The 23,642-nt window shown below is 35.9% G+C and overlaps 1 protein-coding gene across 1 annotated transcript in view; it reads left to right on the top strand.

Moving 5' to 3' along the window:
• LOC150102612 (regulator of G protein signaling 7-like) overlaps nucleotides 1-23,642 on the top strand; it is a 463,836-nt gene that overhangs the window by 411,783 nt on the left and 28,411 nt on the right. The window contains exons 13-14 of the mRNA XM_090398711.1: nucleotides 12,497-12,589; nucleotides 21,547-21,657. Coding sequence (XP_090254837.1) covers nucleotides 12,497-12,589; nucleotides 21,547-21,612 — 159 coding nt within the window. The 3' untranslated portion in view covers nucleotides 21,613-21,657. The remainder of the gene's footprint in view (nucleotides 1-12,496; nucleotides 12,590-21,546; nucleotides 21,658-23,642) is intronic.

The raw sequence follows: 23,642 nt of genomic DNA, 5'->3' as shown, positions 1-23,642 counted from the left end.
TAACAGTATCTCCCTGACAATGTCCACTTAACATTGGATGAAATATATTGGAGTGTTTGAATAAATTCTATATATAGAATTTTTGTTATATATGTAAGCTATGAAACTTACTTTAATTGAAATTTTAATGTTAGTCCTTACTGATGAGTCTAATTACTCAGGATAAATTTTAAGCAACCTGTGTAGATTTTTCTGAATAGCTCTCTTACTTTAAAATATAGAAAACCTTAATAGAGCTTAATATTGCTTTTGAGAGGAGAATTTATTAATGAGAAATGCATTTAATTTGCTCATTAATAAATTGCACTGATCCTTTTTGATGATAAAAATGAGCTATTTTGATTCATTTAGTTCTTTCTTATAAGACAATATGTTTAGAAGCTCTTTATAAACATATTGTCTTACAGGCATATAAACCTACTAAATATTTAAAATGTTACTAAATTTCATATTTTGAAAGAAATATTGATATGGAGACATCCATGAATATCCTTACAAAGAAAGAGACCAAACTGTTTTATAGCATCTTCTAAATTAACTTGAAAGGATATTTTAGTACAGAATTTAAAAATAAGGCCAAAAATTAAAACAATGCAGGAAGTGAAAAGCCAAAAAAGTATGAAGAGATAAAGATAAGTTATATACATGGAATGATATGAATATGAACCAATAAAGATTTACTGATTAAGGTAATGTGACTATTAGAATGCAAAAAAGACTAGGAATGAAAAACTTGTAAAATACAAACTAAGAACTCACTGAGTTGACATAGTAGGGCTGTTTAATGATAACTTTATTAGGATATTTTATTCTGATAATGCAGATTAAAACCTGTATTATCAAGGAGATGGGAAGGATTGAATCATTAAGTGAATGCAGAGGATGTATTTCAAATACTAAATGCTAGCAGAACAGGGCATCTGAATGAGGTTATTTTGCCATGTTTTAAGGGATGTGCTAAGGAGCTGACTGTTCCTTAGTGAATGCAGAGGATGGCATTTTAATAAATAACAACCAGATGAGTCCCTAAAGATGGCAAGAGGGTGGCAGAATGCAAGTATCGAATTATAGAGCCAGTTTGTATTTCGCGCGTGGTTAAGAGTTGGTATATAGAATTAGGGATGCGAGGGCAATATATTTTTGTCAGTCAGTATGGATTTGTTAATGGAAGATCTTGTTTTGGTAATCTGGTTGCCTTTTATAATAAATGAATTATATTATTATAAAGGGTATCTCCATGGAGTCAAAAGACTCATTGCAGGAGACCCATTGCTAACCATTATTCATGTAATACTTATATCTCTCCTTAAACTGATTCACTGTCAAGACACTAACAGCTACCCCTGGCAATTCCTTCCACTCGTTCACCACTCTCCAAGCAAAAAATCTATAGTTTGCACACTATTACTAATCACACTCTTACACAACTGTCAGGAGTGACCCCAGTTCTCTCTCTTTCTGTTCCGTGTACTGAAAGATTACTAACATGTAAATATTATAGAATCCCTTTAGTAACTTATAAGTTTCTGTTATGTCTCCTCTCTTTCCACTGTTAACTAAATTCTGTATCCCAGACACCTTCAATCCATTCTCACAGCAAACATTCTGCTTTACCTGTTGCTAGCATGTCACTTGTCTCAGGATTCTCTCTACTACCTCTTAAATCCCAAATCTGTACATAGTAATCAAGATGTGGCCAAATCATAGCCTTACAAAGATAGATAATAGCATCCTTATCTTTACTTGTCCAAACTTATGCAATATATCCTCTGATCTTCAACTTTCTGTCTACCATTACACTCAAATTCCTAGTCTCATCAATTTCCTCAAATCCAGTACCATTAGTATGATACAAAAATGGGTAATATTTTCATCCTGAAGTGTATAACTTTACATTTTGCAATGTTATATTTACAACCATTTTCTTTGCCCCCATACTGCCAGTTTATTTAAATAATCCTGCCGGATATCTACATCACCTTTATTAACTATTACCTTTTCCAGTGTTGCATCATCAACAAACTACTGAATATCTCCCCTGTAAATCATTCCCTATATCATTAATATGCAAATTAAAGATTAGTGGTACTAAGTATAAGGTTCTAAAGCACTCTACTAGTCACCCTTATTTGCCTTGATTCTACTCCACCATATGATACTCTTATGTATGTCAGTGTCAGCCAGCCTCCTATCCATGCCACCAGCTCCAACCTGTGTAATAGTTTTCCATGCAGTATTCTATCAGATGCCTTTTCAAAGTCCAGCAGCACCGTGTTGTAAACATTTCCTTTATCCAGTTCTATGGTCACTATATTATAATATTGTGAATAAATTAGCTAAGACAGGACCTACCTTTAAAAAACCATGCTAGTCACCATATAGTACCATATTCCTATCCACCCATTTTCCTGGGTGAATAGGAAATAATTATAATAAATATAGGAAAAGTTGGTTTAACCAACTTTTCCTTAAATGTTGTCAATGTTCCAGCCTATTTTCATGGTCTGTCTTTTTACTGCTGATTGATTTATTTTCTAGAAACTTTTGATATGCTTTCTTTTATTATTATTATCTGAGACCTCCAGGGAGTCAAGGACTCATCAAGGGAGACTATAAATCACCCAAACCAGCTGTCATACCTTTCCTTAAATCTATTCACACTAGATGCACTCACTACCCCTAAAGGCAAACTCCCACTCACTCACTGCTCTCTGGAAGTAAAACCTAGCTCTTATCCCTTTCTTGATTACAAATAAATTTAACTTCCCTGGATGCCCTTATGTTCTCTGAAAGGTGATGCCCCCCCATGTACTCTTTCATATAACAAAAAATTTCATCAGATGATATCCTATAACACCCATTCAAAAGTTTATAGAAATCTTCATATCACTTCTCTTTCTCCTGTTAACCAGAGTCTACATTCCACATACAATCTGTCCTCATAATCTAAATCCCATAATCCCGATATAATCTTTGTAACTCTTCTTTGCACCCTTTCCACAGCTTTTACCCCCTTGGAACCTGGGAGACCAAATCTGCACACAATAATCCAGGTGTGGTCTTATCAAAGCCTTAGAAAGAGGAAAAATGACTTCCTTATCCTTACATGTCAAGGTTCACTTCGACATCGCAATTATCCTCTGAATTGTATTTGCAACTTTTGCTATATGACCTTTGAACTTCAAATTCCCATCCACCAATATGCCAAGATTATTCCTTCCTTCCTCAGTTTCTTGTAGCATAACCCCACTAAAATAATATGCCACTGGAACTCTAATCATGCTAAGTGCATAACTTTACACTTACTTTAACATTAAACTGACAGCCATTTTTGTTTGCCCAAATTTCCTGCCTATTCAAATCATTTTGTAAGTGCTGAATATCTGAGACCCTCCAGGGAGTCAAGGACTCATTGAGGGGAGACTATAAATTGCCCAAACCAGCTTTCATACCAATCCTTAAATTCATTCACACTAGATATTCCTGTTTGCATCCCTGATTGCCGTGCCTATTTTTGGATCATCTGCAAACAATTGCACATTTGATGTTAGACCTTGCCTGATGTCATTAATGTACAGATTAAACAATAATGGCCCAAGGACTGAACCCTGAGGTTAACCATTGAGTTCTGATTTTTCTCTTCTTGCAGACAGCTTCATCAAATGCTTCCCTGGCTGAATCAGTTAATGTTTTCTTCAGAGTTTCCAAATGAGTGTCTAAGGTTTGATTCCCATCTTCAAAAAGTCTTTTTTTTTTTTTTTCTGATTAATGTTTGTATACCTGATTCTAAACTTTACCTCTAAACTAAAGTTGCCCAACTGATTCCTTTCAAGTTCCTTGCACACTTTTCATCAATATGAAAAGTTTCAGTTTTATCATGCTCTTAGCTAAATGGCATTCTCTTCCTATTTCAAATCTCCTCTGTCCTCATGTGTCCTGAAGCTGGCTCTTATTTTCTTCATCTTCTTGCTATGCAAATTTGTGCACATCTTTGTTTTTGAAACATATTGGTTATGACATGTCTGTGACTTTAACAGAAATCCAGCAGGTAATTATCAGGTTCTCTTTTCTTCAATTTTTTCAAAAAACATTTTAGTATGTCTGATATTCATTTCCTACTCTGCTGTTCAAATCTCCAACATGAATCAACTTTTTCTCTTGTATAAGCTGCCCTCTCTAATGACCTAAAAATCTCTCCACCTCTTTCTTAGGTAGAACTTTCTGTTGAACCATATGCACAATCATGTCTCATTGTCCAATTCTTCATTTTCATGTTTGCCCATATCACTTATGGGATGTTACATGCCGTTCAAGATTATCCTCTTGTTTAGTACTATTTTTTTTGTTATTCAGAAGAATCTAGTCATTTTTGTCTTCTTTCAGTAACATGAATTTTGTTGACTTATTACTTCAATTCTTCTGCCAGTTTCACTTCCTTTCCTTTGATGCTGTTTTTATTGTTTGTGCCAATCTTGTCTGCTGATGGTGATTTGGAGTTTGTTCTGGTAGTTGCCTTTTCATTATATACCCTGCTTCTCTGGAAAAAAAAAAAAAAAAAAAACAGCAGAAGCCTGGTTAAACCAGACAGTGTTTCATCCAGCATAAATTCCATCATGTTGTACCTCATTTTACTTTGATTTAAACCAATAAGAATACAAATTAAAGATACCAAGAAATTAGATATACTTGGTTTAATCCATCATCCAAGTATAAGCAAACAAGGTTTGCACCTGAGGTATCTTTCAGGACTGGGGCAACTCGTGGCAAAGGTATAAGTTATCATCACTTGCCTCAGTATCCCATAATGCGAAGCACGTCTCCTTGTGGAGATGTATAATGCAATGCATTAAGGGAAGGGTCACTACCCAGACCGGTTTTGACCTTTATTGAGGTCTCATCAGTGGGAGCCAGACCCAGACGTGGTGATAGTGAGGTGGAAGTAATGGAGAAGTCATATTTTCATATACCAGTTACCAAAAGGTGTTACACCTTATTATTAAAAATACTCTGGATTAGAGATAGATAGTTGTTGAAAGTTTTTCACTTGGTTATATTATAAATTAAAGATAAGAAATTATATACACACACACACACTTGGTTTAATCCATTATCTAAGTGCAAGCAAACAAAGTTTGCTTACAAATTTTTTAATAACATCTTTTGGCAACTGGAATATGGAAATATGACTTCTCCATTACTTCTGGCTCCCACTGATGAGACCTCAATAAAGGTCAAAACCGGTCTGTATAGTTACCCTTCCCTTAATGCATTGCATTATACATGTCCACAAGGAGATGTGCTTTGCATTATGGGATACTGAGGCAAGTGATGATAACTTATACCACCTTTGCCACGAGTTGCCCCAGTCCTGTAAGATACTTCAGGTTACACTTGGATAATGGATTAAACCAAGTATGTGTGTGTGTGTATATATATATATATATAAATAATTTTTTGGTATCTTTAATTTATAATATAACCAAGTGAAAAACTTTCAACAACTATCTATCTCTAATCCAGAGTATTTTTAATAATAAGGTGTAACACTTTTTGGCAACTGGTATATGGAAATATAACTTCTCCATTACTTCCACCTCGGGGGTCTCATCAGTGGGAGCCATACCTCTGGGTATGGCTCCCACTGATGAGACCCCCCCCCCATGGGTTGAAACCGGATGGAAGGCAATGCAGTAGCCAATGAAGTTCTAACTGAGGCTCGGCTGTTGCTGTTACCCAGGTATAGGGGATAATGGATGGCAATGCTGTAGCCTATGAAGTTAACTGAGGCACGGCTGTTGCTGTTATCCCTCAGATGAAATACGAGCGGTTCTGCTAGGTGGTGGGATGAGCCTGTTACTGAGGGGAACAATGTGGAATTTTGATCCCTTGGGTTGCTCATTGTTGGGTGATCCACTGGCTTTCACGAGTTTTTGGAGGTAACTATTATTATTATTATTCCTGATACCTCCAAGGAGTCCGAAGACTCATCGCGGGAGGACACCTACAACTGTCTCTACACCTAACCTCTACTACGAATCATCTCCATCAACGCCATCAACCGCCCACCTCCAACACCACCACAACTAGTAATTTTTGTCTGTAAATTGCGTGTGTTCTGAAGGGCCGATTTGTATGTATGCGGGATGAAAAACCCGAGTTTCCGGGAGAAAAAACCCTGCTACCTCCATATGAGATCGGCTAACTCACCTTCGATTGAAATCGACCAGATAAAGATTCCTCCCATCGCGACGAGAATCGAACTTAGGCCTATTCCAATCGAAGGGCGCAATGTACCGTCGTTCTTCCAATTGCGCTAACCTTGCACTTAATACAGGGAAACCGGTCTGGGTAGTGACCCTTCCCTTAATGTATTGCATTATATATGTTTGCAAGGAGATGTGTTTTGCATTATGGGATACTGAGGCAAGTGATGAGAACTTATACCACCTTTGCCACGAGTTGCCTCAGTCCTGAAAGATACTTCATGCACAAACTTTGTTTGCTTACACTTGGATAATGGATAAAACCAAGTATATATAATTTCTTGGCATCTTTAATTTATAATATATAACCAAGTGAAAAACTTTCAACAATAAGAATACAGTTTGGTTGGCTAAATCCTAAGTTACTCACCTGTCTACATTCATTCTACCTAGATGCCTAATAACAGAATGCACTACGAGAAAGTGAAGATTGGACATTAGATCAGTCCATTATTCACATTTCTTTAAAGACTATGTGGAGGTCTTGTCCTAGTTGTTCAGCTGGCCGAGTTTGCCGAGTGGATAGTATACCCACTCTCAAACAAGGAGGTCATGAGTTCAAGTCCGACCATAGGCACATGGATGTTTGTAAAAGCCTGCTCTGGACAAGCTTGTATAGTTACTCGAGTTTATAAAGGCTTGTCTTTAAAAAAAAAATTATTTGATTTATAGCATGCAGGTAACCAGCTACAGAACCTGTTCCAAAATTCTCCTCGCTAATTTGAATGATTAATATACAGTTTGTAGTTACAAGAAATAAGACTGAGTGATTGGTCTGTTTTTTTTCTGTCTGATTTGCAATTTTTTTTTGTGAAAAAGATTATCTTTGATTTTAGCTACTGATCTGGAATGGATTCATTGATAATATTGTAGTTTAACCAAAGTTGATAACACTTCTTGGAGTCCAAATTTTAAAATTTACACTCACCCACCCCCCACCCTTTTAATATTTATCTCATCTTTACCCAGTAGTTTTTACAATTTTCTACTGTGCAGATGATCTCTGGGACAGCTTCTGTATCATCAAGCAACAACCTCTGTTGCATCGCAAAGAAATTGGTTAAAATACAGTGTTATAGAAATTACCTGCTAGTTTTAAGACTTGCTCAGTTTCATGGGTTCTTCCTTTATTATTTTTTAATTAGTTGATCCTTCTCTTACTGATAACATTCTTTTGCTATTTTTAAGCTAGTATGATTTTCTTAGGCATCCTTGGTTAATACATCTTAGCATTCTTTGATGTCTTTTCTGAACTCTTTGAGTATTATAATTGTCATTTTTTAATAGTTCAGTATTTTTATGACAATCTTATTTCCTTGAATATTTATCAATGATTGGTTTCCTTAAGACTGATTTACTTATCGCTATTTTCAATTTCTGTGTAGATTAGGCAGGTGTCAGTGTTCTTTGATGATCAGTTTTGTATGCATTAATATTAGTACAATTACTTTGGGATCATATTTATTCTTAAACCATTTATTTCTGTTTTTGTTAAATCAGGTTTGAATGGTGTCTCTAGCTAATTTGTAACTTCTGTAGAAGTTAAAATTATGTATATCTCTGTCTTATACCAGGCAGCTTTTACATTTTAAACTAGTATATATATATATATATATATATATATTTCAGTTGTCAAGTTATTTGGAGAATGCCATTTTAGGTTTCCTCTTGACATGGGAATTTGTCACTGCCAAGGATTTATTTAGTGCATAACTGAATTAACTTTTTCCTCTGTCGGTTTTCAGATCTGAAGCCATATTGTCCAGTTAATGCCTCTTCAGATGAAAGACTGTTACTTACCAAGGTATTGAATTCCCCCCCCCCCTTAAAAAAGCCCACACTAATTGAGTGCGATTGCCTTCACTTATGATACCATCTGCTATTTTGTAAAAATAATCAGATTTAGTATGAGAAGTTGGATCATGTTTAGTAGTATGCCTCTGAGTGTTTTAATTGACAAGCTACGTACTCATACTAATGCTTCAGTTCTGTTTGGTTTCTATTATTATGGGAATCTTTAGACTCATCAAGGGATGCCCTAAACATCATGCCAAGCACTATCCAACATTTGCACAGTAGCTATCATACTTTGCTTTGAATTCATTTCCAGTCATGGCACCCACAACATCTAGCAACCTATTCCATTCATTCACCACTCTCCAAGAAAAATTCTAGTTTTAACACCCTTTCTAACTACACTCTTGCTCAGTTTTCAAGGATTGGCCCTAGTTCTCCCACCATCAGACTGTTTTGAAAAATTTCCTCTATATTAATCTTGTAAAATCCCTTCAGTAATTTGTATATCTCAGTCATATTAACCAATTTCTGTAACCCTCAAATCTTCAACTTCTTGTAAGATTCATTCCATAGACCATCGAGAGGTGAGTGACCATCTTGGTCACTCACCTCTTGATCCTTCCACCTTGTCCTCATCACCAAGAAACCCAGGTGTGCAGTAATCAAGATGGGGTTTTTATCAAGGCTTGATAAAGAGGAATAATAACCTGCTTGTCTCTGCTCATCAGTAACTAAGTATTTTTCTGTTTGATCAAGAATCCTATATTCCATATTGATCCTTGGTTTCTCCAATATAATAGTACAAGTTTCCACAAATGACTAAACCTGATGGTAATACATTGGGAGACTTAGTGACTATTTGGTGAATAATCTGTGCATTTACTCTGCCAGATTTGGCTAAAGCAAACTGCAGAGGACACTTTGTACAGAACTTTCCCTGTAAGAAAAGTTGAGTTTTTAAATGCTCCCTTCTCTAAGCTCAGCAGCTTCTAATATCACATGAAAGCGAAGATAACAGTGACAATGCAGATCAGAAGAAAAAAATTTTCTGCAAAAAATGCTCAAAAAAACAAATCGAGCTAGCAGCCTTGGCAACTACTGGTCCACCTCAACTATGCAATTATGTTCTGCATGGGTCCTTCTGTAAAAAGGGCAGTACATATGCATCTATCAGATCTTACGTTACATCCAACCATGTACAGAAGACTTCCCTCTATGGAAAAGGTGTGGAGTCTCAATGCACACCCTCACTCCAATGGTATGCTCCTGCTCAGCAAGTTTCTAATATCAAATCATGTAAGCAAATATAACAGTGACACAGCAGGTCAGAAAAGATGTTCCCAAAAAATGCCAAAAAACAAAAAATAAATCCAGCTAGCAGCCTTGGCAACTACTATTCACCTCAACTATTGCAACTATGTTTCTGCATGATTCCTTCTGTAAAAAGGACAGTACATGTGCATTTGTCAGATCTTGACATCACATGCTGAAGATTGCTACACCTAGAATGTCCTCTATGTGATATGCTTTGGTTCAAGATTTCCTTGTCTCACTTTATTGCTCTCCAAATTCTGATAAATAATCAGAGAACATAATGGTTATCTCTGAATCTTGGTTTTCTGAAGTCTAATTACCCAAACAATGAAATTATCTTCTTTGGAGATTTCAATGTCCAGAATTTAAACTAGCTTCCTTTTTCTAACTTCTTAGATCAAACTGGAAGAGATACTGAAGTATTTAGTTACTAATGATTGAAACAAAAATTGTCCATCTGCCAAATATAATACTGGATTTTGATTGTGGGTGGACAATCTTCATTCTCCTAACACTTGAACCTTTTTAACCAGCTCTTCCTTGTACATACTGTAGATGTCAGGTTTCTTCTTTGTAACTTGTACCATAATGTTATCCACACTTCCTTTTCTACAAACTGATCTTCACCTAATCAACCTCAATTTCAGGTCCTTTGGTACTGTTGTAGTGAATTTGGGTAATCAGACTCTAAAAAAAATCAAGATTCATAGATAACTATTCTAATCTGATTAGTTATGAGAATTTTGGGAGCATTGCAAATTGAATGACTTCCATAATTTCTATATCCAATTTTCATCTAACGACTGTTTCCACACCTTCTCCTGATCAACACTTGCTCTGACGTAGTAACTGAAGTAACCCTCACAGAAATGTGGGCCTTCATCCTCACTCCACACAGAATTCTAGACCAATATTCATACCTTGGTTCTCCAAAAGTTGTGCTAAACCAGATCCCAATAATAATTCAGCACATTCCGAAGAGCTATAGTTAAAAACCCCAAATTCACATAGCCTATACACCAAAATAGGAAAATAACTTATTTCAATGCATAATTAAGACTTCATTGAGTGCATAACATGAAAAGAGAAATACAAAAATATACATTATAGCATCCAGAATGCCATCAAATGTTAGCAATACATTTTCAAGTTAATTTATAGCTGTTGTTATCTTGTAATGTATATTTTATATTTCTCTTTTAATGTTATGCACCTGATGAAGTCTTCTAAGAAGACAAAACTAGTTGCACATTCAAATAATAAATAGTTTTTTTCTATTTTGGTAACTCTCAGCTTCTAGTCATTAAATTTCTTTATGTCATATAGCCAAGTAAGTCCAGATTGCATCAAATACACACACACACACATATATAAAGCAAAGTCTATTTTCGATGTTCACTTTAACTCGAGAACGAATTAACCGATTTTGACAATTTCTTCACCAATTGACAGTAGATGTTCCAAAGATAGTTTATGTAAATTTTCATCAATGTACATCTTCAGATTATGGAGTAGTGATTAATTTTTTTTAACCTCCATCAACAATATCTGGTCACTATTTTGTGGTTTTTTTTTAAATATTGTTAAATTCTATTGTTAGATATTGTGATATTACCTGTGGCCAGATATTGCTAAATTCTATTGTTGGCAATAGAATTTAACAATATCTGGCCACAGGCTCTTGCAGTCAACAGAACACCGAGGGATATCAGATCAGACAATTAAAGAATGGGTGGAATAACTGTTTTATTTTCGACAAACACTACCTGTCATATCCAGCAGAATATTCCTCCTTTCTTAAGGCATGCCTGCCTTAAGAAATCATACCTGTCATAATATAGTTTTCTCTCAAAACCAATATGCATGTTCACCTACATGGAGACTAATGCACATTCCTTCTCCTTAAAATTGTTAAAAATTGGCAATGGTAAAGTACAGAAAAGAGACTGAAATATTATATTAACACACCTGAATATTGGGAAAGTTCGTCTGCAGTTCGGACAGCAAACGAACTGTTGTGCAGTGTCTACCCATCTGATGAGAACATAACAGAAAAGTCGCCTTCTTGGTTCAGGGAGCGAGCTATCCTTGCACCTCAAAATGATGGCATGTCAAGAATGAGCAAGTTGGTTCTTAATAGGGTTAATGGATCTGTTAATGTTTACAAATCAGTAGATATTCCTGTGGATGTAGATGATGATGCAGTTCATTTTCCCATGGAAATGGAAAAATGAAACTAAATTGAAAATAGGTGTTCCTATTATATTGCTCCAAAATCTGCACAATGGAACTAGCACTAAGTAAAATCATTAAAACCAAATGTGATAGAACCTGTGATATTTACAGGTCCTGCTATTGGAGAAATTGTCTTCTCTCCTTGGATATCCCTCATTCCTTCAGACCATCCATTTGCATTCAAACATTTCCAATTTCCAATAAGAGTTTGCTTTGCAATGATGATTAATAAAGCCCAAGGTCAGACCCTTAGATATGCAGGTTTAGATTTAAGAAGTGAATTCTATACTATAATGAAAGCACCAAATACTCGAATATATACCCTGGAGTGAACCGCTGGGTATTGTTGTGAAGCAAGAGATCTCAGCTAGTAATATATAAAATGGAGGATGAAATGGATGACTCGTGGAATTATGCAGGAGTTTGTGGAGAGGGAAATAGGAAGAACAATCGAAAGCATCTTAATACTGTGTCTAGGCATTAGTATTATTTTGGCCTTCTTTTCAGTCTCTTAGGTTCTTGTCTGTTTGCAAAATTTTTATTAAAAATCAGGTCAGAGGCTCAGTCACTTCTGGTTATGCATATGCATGCATGATATGCATAGCATGCAACTATTAATAGCTGTCTTACCCAACACATTGCACTTCTGCTTAATTCGCTTCTTTGCTCCTGTTGCAAACATTTCTTCCCTTACATCATTCATAACAGTGCTAAAATATACTGATTGAATAATTTCACTATGTCCTCCATATACTGAGGAATGATACCTTATTCAAGTAATAAACTGGTATTTTCTGTGAAAAGATTAAAGAAAAGTTTAATTACAAATACTGTATGTTGATTGTAATTATCTTAAAATTGCTATTTATTTTCTCTTTTTTTTATAGGCTCATTTGTATCAGCTGATGAAAAGTGACAGTTATTCACGCTATTTGCGCTCAGAAATGTACAAAGAATATTTAAATGGAATGAAAAAAAAGGTAAATATGATGATTTAACTTAATAAATATTTAATATTTTAAAACTTCTCTGAATGGAGGGAATTTTTTCGCTTACTGTCATTTCCTGCACTAATGTTGATTGGAGAAAATGGTATAAAGACAGTTGTTGCGGAATGTGTGGTGGAGATAATGAGCAGTTCATAAAGGTCTTTCAATCTTATGAATGTGACTTCATGGAGAGATTGAGAACAGTTGATGATGGGGAAGAGAGACTGACTGAAGAGTTGAGCAAACTAGATGTAAATAAGGCTGTGGGACTTGATAATATATCACTATGTGTTCTGAAGGAATGTGCCAGGGAGTTGATGCCGGCCTTGATATATTTTTTTTTAATATAAGTCTTGCACTGAGTCAAGTTCCTAAGGAGGGCAAGATTATGTCACTTCATAAAAGAGGTGATAGAATTCAAGCATCAAACTATAGGCCTATCTGTGTGTCAGGTGTTGTAGTTAAGTTGTTGGAGAAGTTTGTGAGAACTAGGATCCAGAATTGGGTTGACAACAATGTTATTATCTTTGATGGACAGCATGGATTTGCTAAAGGGAGGTCATGTTTTAGTAATCTCCTTACCGTATAAGACGCAATTTTTTTTCTTTGAAAATATGTCTGAAAAACAGGGTACGTCTTATACGCCGATACTCAGTTTTTTATTACTTTCATTTCTGGAAATGTTCTGTTCCGAGTTACACGATTTCTTTCTTGCTTCATTGCGGTATGCGAGAGCATTCCAGTTACGTAGAGAGTTCAGTGGATGCACATGCATTGTCATCGATGATCACAGCTGTGTTCCTATTCGTTTAAACTTTCCAATTGTTGTGAACGGTGATAAATTTCTGCCATTAAATTTTCTCTAAATTTCTTTTACAAATTATGGCTGATAAACGTCGGCATTGCTACAATATTGCATACAAGCTACGTGTGATTGCGTGTGCTAAAGAACATGGAAACAGGGCAGCAGAGAAGCATTTCGGGCCACCCCCCCAACTGAGAAAACGATAAGAACTTGGTGGAATTGGTAAGAGGATCTAAAAAAAAAAAAAAAAATTTTTTTCCTAAAAAATGCGTGCGTCTTATACGCCGGAAAATATGGTACTTATTACAATAAGGTGACTGCTTTCTTGGACAGAGGAGAAGGACACAGTAATATACTTAGATTTCGCAAAAGCTTTTGATAGATGACCGCATGATAAGTTGATAGTCAAACTAGAGCGGATAAGGTTGGATATTAGATTGGGGCATTGAATTGGAGACTGGCTATCTGATAGGTATCGACAAGTTGTGTATGGGGGAGCAATATCCAGAAAAAAGGAAAGTTACTAGTGGTGTGCCTCAGGGGTCTGTTTTAGGGCCATTGCTGTTTAGCTTGTATATTAATGATATTGGCAAAGATTTGGATGGAGATATTTAGTTGTTTGCAGATGATGCAAAGTTGGGACGAACCATAAAGATTAGAGAAGATGTTGTGTCCTTACAAGAAGACGAATAAATTGAGTGATTGGGCACGGGAATGGGGATGCGAGTTCAATGTTGCAAAATGGAAGGTTTTTAAATTTGGAAAACAAAGATGGGATGCAGAATTTATGCTTGGTGAGGATATATATTGTCATAGGTGGAGGAAATAAGAGATCTGGGGGGTAATAGTGAATAAGGATCTGAAATTTAGGGGACACATAGCCAAAATTATGAAGACAACACAAAGACTTCTGGGAATGATGCAGAGGACACTGACGTGTAGAAGTAGGGAGATTCTTGTTCCATTTTATACGGCTTTGATTAGCCCAGACGTGAACTATTGTGACCAGATTTGGTCACCTGGTTTTCAGAAGGATGAAAATATGTTGGAAAGGGTCCAGAGGTGACTGACTAAGGTAGTTTCTAACCTCAGGAATGTTGAGTATGAGAAAAGATTGAGAAGATGCAACTTGCAGAGTCTGGTGGACAGGAGGAACAGGGGAGATATGATGGAGACCTACAAGTTGGTAATGGGGTTGTTATAGGATCAATGCTGGAGAGGTTCTACAGAAAATAGTGGGAGATCAAGGGAGAAACAGAGGTCATCCTTGGAAATTGTATAAAGAGAGTGAGAAGCAGGTTTTTTTCATGCAGAGTTGTGAATGATTGGAATGCCTTGCCTGAGAGTGTGGTGTCTGCAGAGAATTTGAGTGTCTTTAAAGCACGGTATGATGAGCTGTGTGTATGATAAAAGGACCTCCCAGATAAGTCTTTGACTCCATAGGGTCTTGGGTAGTAATAATAATAATAATTATTTTGACTCTTTCTTTAGACTTCAGTTGGATTTAGTTGAATAGGTTGATCCCCATAGAATGGCTATACAGGATAAGTCTGAAGAATCCTTCTTCAAAATAAGGATTATACTAATTTTTATTTGCACGATTAGTAATTATTTTTTAGAGAAGTAAATTTACTTAATAGATTATTTGATGTGAATGTGCAAAAGGATTTTCATCCAGCAAAATCAAAATGCAACTTACAAGAGTAAGTCAGGAAATATTTGTGCAACCATAAATATCAAACTTCATTGCTAATTTAGTGAGATGTTCAATACTACCTTAGTCAGTCACCTCTGGACCCTTTTCAACATCTCTTCGTCTTCTGAAGACCAGGTGACCAAATCTGGGCAAAGTAGATCATGTGTGACATAGTAAAAGCCTTATACAATGGAGCAAGAATCTCCCTACTTCTACAAGTCAATGTCCTCCACATCATTCCCAGAAGTCTTTGTGTTGTCTTCACAATTTTGGCAATACGTTCCCTAAATTTCAGATCCTTATCCACCATCATCCCAAGATCTCTTATTTTAACTGGCCGGCTAATATCTTATATTAGCCAGTCAGGTTGGCCGAGTGGTTAGTGTATCCACTCTCCAGCCAAAAGGCTGTGGGTTCAAATCCCGCCGTGGGCATGGATGTTTGTAATTGTTAGAGACAGAGTTGTAGAGTATATGCCCTCCCTCGATGAGTCTTTGGACTCCCTGGAGATGTCACATAATAATAATATCCTCACCAAGCATAAATTCTGCATCCCTCTTTGTTTCCCAAATTTAAAACCTTACATTTTGCGACGTTGAACTCGCATCCCCCATTCCCGTGCCCAATCACTCAATTTATTTAAGTCTTCTTGTAAGGCAACAAGATCTTCTCTACTCTTCATGGTTCGTCCCAACTTTTCATCATCTGCAAACAACTGAATATCTCCCAATATTGTTAATATACAAGTTAAACAGTAATGGTCCTAAAACAGACCCCTGAGGCACAGTGCTAGTGACTTTCCTTTTCCTGGATGTTGCTTCCCCATACACAACTTGCTGATACCTATCAAACAGCCAATCTCCTATCCAATGCACTAATCTAATGGTATCCGGAGAGTTCATCGAAAAACAGTTTACCGAAAGACAATTCATCGAAAAGACAGTTCATCGAAACGCAATTCATCGAAAATACAGTTCACCGAAAAATGAATTATAAGGCATGTGGGGGCGAAGATGTGTGTGAATTTTTTTTTTTTTTTTTTTTTTTTTGTTTCAGATTATTTTGAGAGGTATATATCTTTTTATTATCCTACTATTTATCCTACTTCGTTTGGAAAGCGATTTTTTGGCGGGGCATACTGGTTGCAGTGAATGATATCCACTGAGGCGGGTATAGTTCAGATGTCAAAAGAACATTTCATAAAGGGATTTCATCCTCGTGAAAATTTTTAGCTCATGTTATAACAGTTGATGAAACATGGCTTCGTCACTATGACCCAGAGAACAAACAACAGTCAATGGAGTGGAGACACCAAGGTTCTCCATGGCCAAAAGAAGTTTCGAACCAAACAGTCAGCAACGAAAGTTCTTGCCATCGTCTTTTAGGATATGAATGGTGTAATCCTTACCTTACCTCAAGAAAGGTGAAACTGTTACAGCAGCTCTGAAGAAATTGAAGGAGGTACTGAAGGAAAATCGTTCGAGAAAGTAAGCAGAGGCGTGTTGCTTTTGCAGGACAATGCACCTGCTTATGAAATCCAACAGACAATATACGACTTGGGATTTCAATATCTACCTCAAACACATATTCACCAGGACTGGCCCCAGGGCCGGCCTTAGAAATTTCGTCGCCACGTGCAGTAGCATATTTTTCCGCCCCTTCCTCTTAAAAAAAACTCTTTTAATGACGTCTTAAAAGCCATGATATTAATCTAAGCTTCAACATCTCTGATCATAAGTTCTAAATAGCAGCATTTAGAATTTATAGCATCCTACGTTTATCAAGGATGTCAAGCGCTTTTATCAGGGTGTTTAATCTGAAGGTGAGTTAGCCTGTCTCATACGAGGGTGGAAGGTTTTTTTCTTGCCGAAAAACAAGCGAACCGAATTGGAAAAACATGCAGGGATTTAAGGCCAGTTGCTTCTTCCTTAATTCAAAACAACTCAACCCAATCCAATTTCCTTTAGCACTGTGTTTTCTGTGATCTGCCGACCACTGGCATTCTTCAAAAGTCGAATAAGACTTCCAACCGCTGTTCATCTAAATATAACACTAAATGAGTATGCTTCTAAAAGGTTTACAGGTTTGTTTTTTAAGACTCTTTATTCATCATTCCTTATTTTATTATTTTCCTTTCCTAGAGAATATTTTAATCTTTTAATTTTTTTTTTTTTTTTTTTTTTTTTTTTTTTTTTTTTTTTTTTTTTAACAAACTGCACCGATCACCTCCTCAAAACCCAGAAATATACCCATGCATATACTCATTAGTATTCTTAGCCTATTCCTTCCCTTATTAACTGCAATTACTTGCTTTCGAGGTTATTCGGGAGATAAGTGCACGTGTCACTCCTGTCGTCGAGGGATAACAGAAACAGGAATAAATAAGTAAATAAAAAACATGATTGAAAAATCTTCAGGAATGAATTCTGTTCAAGTTTTCCAATATTTTTACTCTGAATTCCTGTATATTTTATTATTATATTGTGAAAAATATTTACATGAAAGAATCAATTTATTATTATTAGTAGTAGTGATATTAATGATTAATACTATTATCCCTCATCCTCCTCAATATAATGATTGTTGGTATAGCAATGCAGCTTTACTAAGGAATAATTACAGAACAATATGGATTCTTATCGCCTTTCTTGTCCGATTTGCCTATTTCCAGGAGGAAATAGCCTAGTCATCTCAGTATTAGGCCTACTAACTTACGTTCAGTAAATTTATTTATTTATTACATTTATTAATGAAAAAATTTTATTTGGATTCCGTATTTGAAACTTTTACAAAAAAAAAGTTGACCCGTTCCAGTTTTCAGTTCAGCTATATTCGGGACTACAAAGAAAAGTGTCGGAATTATGTATTACAATAACTCGCAGACTTAGCAGAAGTTTTCAGAACAAGAAGCTGAATGCACGGTTCAGTTTTAGTTCGTAATGGATCACTTGTATCATGACATTTCCGTAAAGAAGTTCCTAAATGATATTAGCAATTTCGCTCTGGATGGATCAAATTTAATGAAATTTTTAATTTCAATCGACTAGACTTATTGTGACAAAATTTGGTAGAATGAATTTCTTAGCCTATTCTTCCCCTTATTAACTGCAATTACATGTTTTCGAGGTTATTCGAGAGATAAGTGCATGTGATACTCCTGTCTTCCCTACAGATAAATCGCTAACTGTACAATGAAGCAGGATGTACACTTACATTAAATGTTATAAAATGCAAGAAAATAATTATTACGTTTTAATGCCCACTTCCATATGTTTCTGTATCATGGGTAACGTACCGCATTGTTACTGAACATTTTCTAAACAATAGTTTGCAAGAAAAATGATTTTTCGATGAATTCTTTCATAATTCATCGAATAATTTTAGATGAATTGCATTTTCGACGAATTGCTATTAGTTAAATTGTCGTTCGGCAAATTGCTTTTTCGATGAGTTGCATTCGATGAATTGTCTTTCGATGAATTTGTCTGTAACCTAATCTAATATCCAACCCCATTCGCTCTAGTTTGACTATCAACTTATCATGCAGTCATCTAGCAAAAGCCTTTGCAAAATCTAAGTATATCACTGTGTATCCCTCTCCTCTGTACAAGGAAGCAGTCACCTTATTGTAATAAGTAAGTATATTACTAAAACATGACCTCTCTTTAGTAAATCCATGCTGTCCATCAAAAGATAATACCATTGCTGTCAACCCAATTCTGGATCCTAGTTCTCACAAGCTTCTCCAACAACACATGATACACAGATAGGCCTATAGTTTGATGCTTGAGTTCTATCACCTCTTTTATGAAGTGACATAATCTTGCCCTCCTTAGGAACTTGACTCAGTGCAAGACTTATATTAAAAAAAAATATATCAAGGCCGGCATCAACTCCCTGGCACATTCCTTCAGAATACATGGTGATATATTATCGAGTCCCACAGCCTTATTTACATCTAGTTTGCTCAACTCCCCATACACTTTTTTGCTCTCTTACAGTCAGTCTCTCTTCCCTGTTCATCAACTGCTCCCAATCTCTCCATGAAGTCACATTCTCAAGATTTAAAGGTCTTTCAATCTTGAGAATGTGACTTCAATCTTGAAGTCACATTCTCAAGATTGAAAGACCTTTATGAACTGCTCATTAAGTATCTCTGCAACAGCTGTCTTTATACCATTTTCTCCAATCAGTGTCATCCTTCCATAATCTTTTTTTTTTTTTTTTGCTGGCTACATATCAATAGAACTTCTTAGGATTCTTTTTGACTTTATTAGCTAACTGCTGTTCATATCTCACTTTTGCTATCCTTACCAACCCAGTCACCCGGTCTTTGTAATCCTCATGGAATTGGTTATCACCACTTCTCTTTATGCTGCCTTCATAATGCCCTTTTTCTCCGTTTTATCTTTCTATTCATCCATTTCACACCTACCTTAATTAACCTTCTGACCCTTGGAATACACTTAGACATTGCTTCTACTAGATAGTTTTGGAAAATCCCCAAGCTGATTGAACTGATCTGTTTTCCAGCTAACTCCTCATTCCATGCTACACCCACAAGCTGTCTCCTGAGCTCCTCATAATCACCAATCTTGTAGTTTCACATATATCCTTTTCTCACAGAGGTCCTCATACTGCTGGCAACCATCCAGATAATCACCTCATGGTCACTCTTACCAATTGGTAGGTGATTTGACACCTCATTTATAATTACATCCTCGGATGAGATGATCAAATCCAAAGCCCTCAATCCTCGTGTGCCCTCTGTTACATACTGTCTGAGCTAGTTCCTGAGACAGTATATAACAGTGTCCCTCATAAACTCAAGAAACTCATTTTCTTTACTTCCAGTTGCTATCTCATCTTCCGAGTCTATATTGCCATAATTAAAATTGCCCATAATGATCACCCTTTTCTGATTTGCTTGGCTAATTTGATTATACATTTCATAGTCGCCACCATCCACACCACCAGGTTCATAACAATATCCAACAAAGTATTTCATTCCACTCACCTGTATCTCACACCATACTGCCCCAAAAACCACCAGCACCACTTCTCCTCTGCATCTCTACCCCGTATGGACATAACACTTTCTCTATCATCAATAGCACTCCCCTTTACTCCCCACCTCCATCCTCATGAAACACATCATACTTCTCCATCTCCACTCCTGTCAGGATGTCATCCTCATCTAACCATGTTTCACCTATTCCAACAATTTTGGGGTGAACAGACTCAATTAATGCAACCATTTCATCTGCCTTGTTTCTTACACTTCTAGTATTTGCATACAAACAACAGCTCACCCCAGGATCTACAGCCAGTTCCACTAACACCACTCATTCGATGTGATTTCTCCATGCTTAACTGGAGAAATTTCTGCTTATTCATGGATGGGTTAGAAGTAAAACACTTGACCAAAGTCTAGAGACAGAAGATATGAGAGTCCTGAGAAAGATTAAGGGCATAAACAGATGGCATCAAGGGCAATATCATTAAAAACAAGATATTAGGAAAGAATTTGACATTGTTAGCATCCAGGAATATGTTAGCAGAGCAAATCTCAGGTTTTATGGTCACTTAAACAGAATGGGAGAGGAAAGATTAGCAAAACAAGTGTTCTCTCCAAGTTTGGAGGAAAAAGACCCAGAGGAAGACCAAGATATAGGTGGATTGATATGGTAAAAAATGCTTTAGAAGATAGAAATATAAGATCTGATAATGTTAGAGTTTTGACAGGTAACAGATTGATTTGAAGGAAAATTGTAGATAAAAAGTTAGTAATGATATAAATTTTTCATGTAGTACTATCATATCCTGTACACCCCTTGAGGATATATGTCAGGAATTTAATGATGATGATGTTTATTGCCTAAAATATCCAATGAAGAAACTATCTGTTGCAAAAATATTTGAACACAGTCATTTGAACAGTGTTAGCTTTCCTTGTTTTCATCATACAAATTCAGGTAGCTGACAACAAGCTTCTCTAGACCCTGGTGAAATAACATTCTTCTTTTGATGTAGGCTCAACACCCATTACCTTTTGTTTGAGATTCTCTGCAATTTTATTAACAGGAGACAAGTAACACATCTACTTCTGATAATCAGTGGAACACAGTGAGGTAGGCAGCAGGCATGTATATTGCCTTGTATATTGCCTGCCAGACATGTGGTAAGCCTGATTCATATCTTTCATTAAAAAAAAAAAAGTTGCTTAATTGGAAATTTACATCATGTAAAATAAAATAAAGCAGTATAATTTTTTCAAATCACAGTAGCTGAAAAACACATTAATCTTACTTGCATTAATGCAAGGCCTGGCTGTATTTAATATTGGTCTTAATTTGAAAGAATAAGTTAATGATTTTCAATTTATAAAATAAATTTTTTTTTCTGTTTAGTGCATTTAGAATTCTTATTTCTCATTGTGTATTCTAGACATCGGTAAAAGGTATTAGGTCAGTGATTTCATTTACTGCCAAGAAAGATCAGACATCATCATAGTTTTGCCATACTTACAACATAATGACAGAATAATACATTACAATGGTGAGTATTTTTAGCAATGATCTAATAAATATTATTGTGTTGATTTCTGATATGTTTCTTGAATATTGACAAATGAAATTTCAAGAAATAGATTGTTTTTTTGCAACTTAACATAACTGAAAGTAAAGAAGAGATACATTGATAACACAAATATATTTTTGGCATTCATTTTCTCAACTCTGAGAACACAAGTTAAAAAACTTATATACATTAAGGACTCGCACTTTCAAAAATTTGCCATCTTAAAATACGGTGATCTCTCAATTATATGAATTCAAAATGAACGAACTTTCAATTAATCATTCCTTTAATGAATCTATATGATTACCGACAGCACAACGTATTTGTACCTTCGGTTATTCAACTGCAAAAAATTGCTCTCTCTCTCTCTCTCCTGTAGTTGAATAATGGAGAAACTGGTGTAATTACTACATAATAGGAATTGTATGGGGATGGCACAGTTTCTCCCCCACCCAAATAAATAAAATATAAGAGAAAACATTCCAAACTGCACATTATTAGTTACATCCTTTTACCTTACAAGAGTTTATTTGAGAGGAGAAGAAAAAAAAAAAAAGAAATGAACTAACTCTTATTTATAAGTTGGTTATACATCTGTCACTTAACTTTTTTTTACTTTTGAATGTTGACACTGAAATAAATAAATGGCAGCAACTGAAATAAATTGAGTATGTGTTCAGCGTAATGTAATACGTCTCCAAATATTCTTTATTGTTAACTGCAATTGTGCAGACTTGTCAATTTATGAAAAAGGAGTTGAAAACTTTAATACCAAGTAGCATGTAAGGCAAAGAAAGATCACAGAATAAAGAGCATAAACCTGCCCAGAATTTTGTCATAATTTAGAATAGTAAATGAAAAAGGGATGGTCTCTGCCTAAACAGTTATTTAGAAGTTTAGATGAATAGATCAATGTTTAAAAAGGTAGGTCATTGAAAGAAAAGCTTTTAGCTATTGTACACACACCCACACAGAGAGAGCCTTAAAAGCCACTTTTCTCAATTTAATAAAATCTGTGTGGTGAAATTTGTTTCAAAGATCTGCTAGATACACAATCAACATAATGGTTGGATCATTTGTACGGCAGTCAGAAAAAAATGTGTCTTCTTGGAAAGAGGTGGATTCAGATCCTAACTGGGATACAAGGCTAACTGTAAGTGAGCCAGCCATTCTCAAAACTGTATTGTTCCTCTTAGTGGGATAGAATGTGAAGGATATAGTGTGTTCAGGAAACAGAGAGGAAAGAATTGAGGGGGGGGGAGTGTTATTGATGATAGCCAATGAACTGCAACCAAAGAGAGTAGAAGTTCAACTGCAGGCCAGTGAAAATAGCACATTTGAGGCTATCTGGTGTGAGATTGAGGCTAGCAGAACAAAATATACAGTTGGATGCTGCTGGAGGAAGGTAATTATTATATGGGGGATTTCAACTATGGGAACATAGATTGGAAGAAGGAGAGGACACATAGGAGGAAGGAAATGGATTTTATGCAGTTAGTAAGGGATAATTACCTGAGACAGCATGTAATGGAATATACTAGGGGCTCAACAGTGCTCGATCTAGTAATTTCATCTGAGAATTTGTCTAACGAATATGACCGCGTTGCCACCAACTGGTGAGGGTGATCATATGGTCTTGACCTGGGAGGTGGCAAAATGTGTGGAATTTTCAGTTAACATGGGGGGTATGTGGAATTACAGGGCTGGTAAGTATGATAAGCATAGGAGATTGCTTGGATCAGTGCCATAACATGTAAAACTGCAAGCACTGGAAGTTCATAGTGCATGGGAAGTGGTAAAGAAGTGTTTGAGGGAGGTAATGGCAGACTGCATACCCAGAGTCAGGAGAGTAAATCAAGTGGGAGTTTAATGAATGAAAAACAATTGTGGAGGGAATTTAAGGAAAAAGATGACCTGCAAGCACAGGGCAGAAAGGTAACTGGTGTGGAAGAAAAGCAAAAGCT

Source organism: Typopeltis vanoorti, chromosome 10 (genome assembly GCF_054136105.1).
Source record: "Typopeltis vanoorti isolate ZY-2024b chromosome 10, IOZ_Tvanoo_1.0, whole genome shotgun sequence".
Taxonomy (NCBI): Eukaryota; Metazoa; Arthropoda; class Arachnida; order Uropygi; family Thelyphonidae; genus Typopeltis; species Typopeltis vanoorti.
This window is presented reverse-complemented; position numbering and strand designations above follow the sequence as displayed.